The 4,681-nt window shown below is 37.1% G+C and overlaps 1 protein-coding gene across 1 annotated transcript; it reads left to right on the top strand.

Annotated features, from left to right (window-relative positions):
- On the top strand, positions 1-3,352 carry LOC110698611 (amino acid transporter AVT6E-like). Its single transcript, XM_021876072.1, has 2 exons — positions 1-2,590; positions 2,975-3,352. The coding sequence occupies exon 1, from the start codon at positions 799-801 to the stop codon at positions 2,242-2,244; it is 1,446 nt and encodes a 481-aa protein (XP_021731764.1). The 5' UTR covers positions 1-798; the 3' UTR covers positions 2,245-2,590; positions 2,975-3,352.
- Positions 3,353-4,681: the final 1,329 nt, after the last annotated feature.

Genomic DNA, 4,681 nt, shown 5'->3' with positions numbered 1-4,681 from the left:
GATTATATAACCGTATTTAACATTATATTCAAGCAAAAAGGTTTATTCTAAATTCAATAAACAACCTGGGAATCGCCGGAACACAAAAACTAGTAAGAAAAATAAATTGGAGTACTAAAAAAATTTAGTTTGGCTTAAAGTCCTATTCTAAATCAAACTCACCAAATAATATCTTTCTGACCATCAAATTAACCAATTACTAATAGTAGTAAAATAGTTTAATTCCTGTGCTTTTAAACTCTTCCCCCAATTCCGTCCAAAAAAAAAAAAAAAAAAAAAAAACAAAAAAACTCTTCCCCCAAATTTTTAAACTTTAATTCCAAGTTCATAATTTTTTTTTAAAAAAAGTGATCCTTAAATTTGACATCTTACCGACAGATAGACTAACCAGACTTTGCTCACAAAGAAAGTTCCTCTCTACTTGCTTATGATTTAATAAACCGTGTTCATTCTAATCTGACGGTCCATAAATCATCTCTATTTCTCTTTAAATTATTTGTTCAATTTTTCATACAATTCTTTCTTCTTGATTTTCCGATCTTCCCAATTTTTATCAGTTGACCCTCCTCAGATCTAGCCCAAATTCCTCAATTTTTTCTACACATTCCCTCCTTTTCTAAAATCCCATCAACCCAAATTCACGATTTTGAGGATATTTCTCTTGGATCTGTCATTCTGTAAGTTCAAAATCGTTAAAGTTCTAATCTTTATGGTTTGATTCATTCAATTTTGTTATATAATCATATAATATATAGTTTTTTCATTATAATCGCTAGTTTATTGTTGATATATTAGACAATGGCTAGTGGTTATTCAGCTGTTCCTAGAGATAAATTTGTGGAATTACAATTGCAAAATCATGATACATCATCTCTTATACCAATTACTAGTAATGGGTATGTAAAACCACCGAATGTGGTTGATGGTAATATTGATATTGATGATTCTGAATTTGATAATTACCCTAATTATCCCTTAATTGTCGGTGGTATTGGTAAAGGGTCTGGGGTTCCTGGTGCAGTTTTTAATCTGACTACTTCGATTATTGGTGCTGGGATCATGGCTTTGCCGGCGGCAATGGGGGTTCTGGGGTTAGGTTTAGGGATGGTTTTGATAGTTGTTATAGGGATTTTGTCGGAGATTAGTGTCGAATTGCTGGTTAGATTCGCGGTGCATTCAAAAGCACTGTCGTATGGAGAGGTTGTTCAGTTTGCCCTAGGCCGTCCTGCGAGGATCTTGTCCGAGATTTGTATTATTATAAACAATGCAGGGGTTTTGGTTGTTTATTTGATTATTATTGGTGATGTGATGTCGGGTTCGTATCATCATGTTGGGGTTTTTGATCAGATGATGGGTAATGGGGTTTGGGATCAGAGGAAGCTTGTGATATTGGTGGTTTTGCTTGTCTTTTTGGCACCGTTGTGTGCGTTGGAGAAGATTGACTCCTTGAGCTTGACTTCAGCTGCTTCAGTTGCTCTTGCGGTGGTCTTTGTTGTTGTGACATGTTCCATTGCACTTGTTAAGGTTGTTGAAGGGAAGATTGATCCTCCTAGGTTGACACCAGATATTAGTTCTAATAAGGCGATTGTGAATTTGCTTGTGGTGATCCCAGTGATGACGAATGCGTATGTTTGCCACTTCAATGTTCAGCCTATTTATAATGAGCTTGATGGGCGCTCTCCGCAAAAGATGAATCATGTAGTAAGAATCACAACACTTGTTACTGTAGTGGTTTATGGTTTTACTGCCTTCTCTGGATATTTGCTTTTTGGGAAGAACACTGAATCTGATATTCTCACCAATTTTGATACAGATCTTGGAATTCCCTACAGTGCTGCCCTGAATTATATCATTAGGATAGGATACATTCTCCACCTAGTTCTTGTTTTCCCAGTTATTCATTTCTCACTACGGGAAGCAGTTAATGCCTTGATTTTTACCCATTCATCTATTTCAGATAGTAAGAAAAGGCTTTACATCCTAACTAGTGTGTTGTTGGCCTTGCTTTATCTTGGTTCTACAATGATTCCTAGCATTTGGACTGCATTCAAGTTTACGGGGGCAACAACAGCAGTATCATTAGGTTTCATATTTCCATGTCTTATTGCATTACGGTTGGATGGGCAAGGGCAAAGTTTGACCCGTGGAGAGAAGTTTTTCTCATGGACCATGCTGGTAGTGGCTGCAGTAGTTGGTATCATTGGTGTGATTGGCAATGTTTATGGACTACAAGATCATTCTTAGTTGTCTTTTTTACGAATTAGGTGTCTTTTAGTTGATATTCTTTGGGGGGATAACGAAGAGACATATACAGGTTAGATCTACTTCTGCTGCGGGAATTCGAGGGACCCCTGGAAACAGGGAGTGTACTGTTACATTAATGAGTTTGTCCATATGTAAATTGCTCCACAATGGGCCACAACAATTGTTTATCCATCATTGCATCATGGAGGTTGATCCAAGGATAGATTTTTGCTCGATAATTCAGGTTGCGACTGATTGCACACAATCAGTTTGATGGCTTGACATATGAAGGGGGAGACTTTCATGAGAACTGCTGTATGTTCAGGGATTTGGAGGCTCCATCAGTGTAAGCCCCTGTTCTTAGAACTAATTCAAATGTTATCTCTCAAACTTGATCTTGTGTAATTTGTTAAAGCCTCAAGTGTTCACTCATTCATTATTGAACAGGTCATTGATGTGCATAAAAGCAATATCTGTATCTCTGGCCTGATTTTTGTGTAGGAAACTGCGGAATAAATAGAGTCTAGTATTATTAGCTGTTTCCGGATGCAGAATCCGACCAGTGTGTTACTTTAATAGCAATATTTTGATTTTTTTAATTTTTTTTTAATTTTTTATTTTAGCTTTGCATCAAGTATAAATGTTTACATTCTTGTTTGCGCCGTACTCTTGAGTCTTGACTGTCTTTGAATTTCAGTATTTATTTCATCATCTGTTTCTTGCCTCTCAGTTCACTTCAATGAGTGAAGCACTTAAACTCTTGGGAGCTCAGATTCAGCTTTTACTTAATAGAAAAATGTTCTGCACTTTTGTGGAATACTGTCATGCTAAATATTGGATGTTCGGCTGTTCGCTAGATGGTTTGGCTATTGGATGTCATAAATCAAGCAATGAACTTTCTTCTTGTTGCTACCCTGGTATGATTTGTTTAGGTTAATGGCACTCTTACTGGACTGTATTTTGGACTGATCACATGTAGAAATAATTGGGAACTGATTGATGGAAGGTACTTATTGACAAGCAAAACATTGTTTAGGATTCTTGACGAGTTTGGATGGACGAACTGTAATGTTGACTCAGAAATTATGATGCTGAACAGCTTATGTCATTATGTTTCTTTTATGATTTTGATGAATGTCCAACGAATATACTTGTAATGTGTTGGGAGGTATAGAGCTTATTGAGTAACTTTGTGTTGGGATTTGGGAAGTATTGAGAGATAGGACTTCGATACTCCACCTTTGTTATGTTAATAACTTACTGAGGGAACTAAGAGTGACTGAGTAACCTAGCATTTGAAAGGATATATTTGAGAATGGTTCTTATACCATAATCATTTGGCATGTCTGCCCCCTCATTTGAAAAACTCTTGTCTACTCAAGAATCAAGATTCATCTTTTATCTCTAGCTTTCTAAGCATTTATTCTTGAGAAATCACCTTCCCTTTGACAAAACCTTGGATTTATCATTGGAATATGACAAGCCATGAGGTTAACAAAGTCTTTCAAACACTTCATCCTCACCATAGAAGAAAGGAGTTGCTGCTGTTAACATGGATTGCTCATTCTAAGCCTTGTAGAGTACTGGCTATAAAGACTAGTCAACCATTGCCTAAATCTCATTTGAGTGATTGATGCGCGACTAATGTATGGTGTGGTGTTGTAATCATCACTGCTAGCACTTTCTCTTGTGCTTTCTTAATGCACTCTTCTTCAGGAAGAGCCACTGATGTTTCCCATGCCCGATTCATTCTTCTTGATGTTTCCATTGTTATTGATTCAATCTCCTTTTAAAGTTCATTGTAGCTCTGTAGAAAGTGTGTTAAACACAGATTTGAGATTAAATGTGAGAGTATTGCAGAGAATTCAGACTTTGCAGTTCTAGAGTATAGGTTAAGTGAAGCTAAGATTCTGATTATAGAAGCCAGGATACTGTAATTCCAACCGTACCTTAGGGACTGTGAAAACAAAGTAAGTCTATGCAATATTAACAAACTAGGCCCAAAGACAATTTTCACTATTACACTTTATTGTGTTTCATCAGAACTCTTTAGGCCCAAGTTGTTGGGCTTTGACTCTTGAGGATAGATTTATTTGGGGTTGTAGGGTGAACAGAGAGACAGAAGATGGTCATGACAACTCCCCATTCCCCAAACTTTAATAATGATTCTATGGTACACTCGAGTGTATATATCAACCAACTATTGGCACAACGGCGCGTGCACCATAAGTGTTGTGTGTGGTGATACACGTGATGAATGTATTGATGCACCTCACATCCTGACACATGTGGGGGATGCAATGGTGGATGCACTATGCTATGTGAACTTGGGTGGGGCACTTTCAGTGGTGGGGCATTAAGCTTGGCTTGATGACTGACTTCGCTTTAGTCATCTGAAATTCATTTGGGTATGAAACCATGATAAAATTGACAGTAC

This window comes from Chenopodium quinoa, unplaced genomic scaffold (genome assembly GCF_001683475.1).
Source record: "Chenopodium quinoa cultivar QQ74 unplaced genomic scaffold, ASM168347v1, whole genome shotgun sequence".
Lineage (NCBI taxonomy): Eukaryota > Viridiplantae > Streptophyta > Magnoliopsida > Caryophyllales > Amaranthaceae > Chenopodium > Chenopodium quinoa.
The sequence above is the reverse complement of the archived record's forward strand: the minus strand, read 5'-3'. Positions and strand labels throughout refer to the sequence as shown.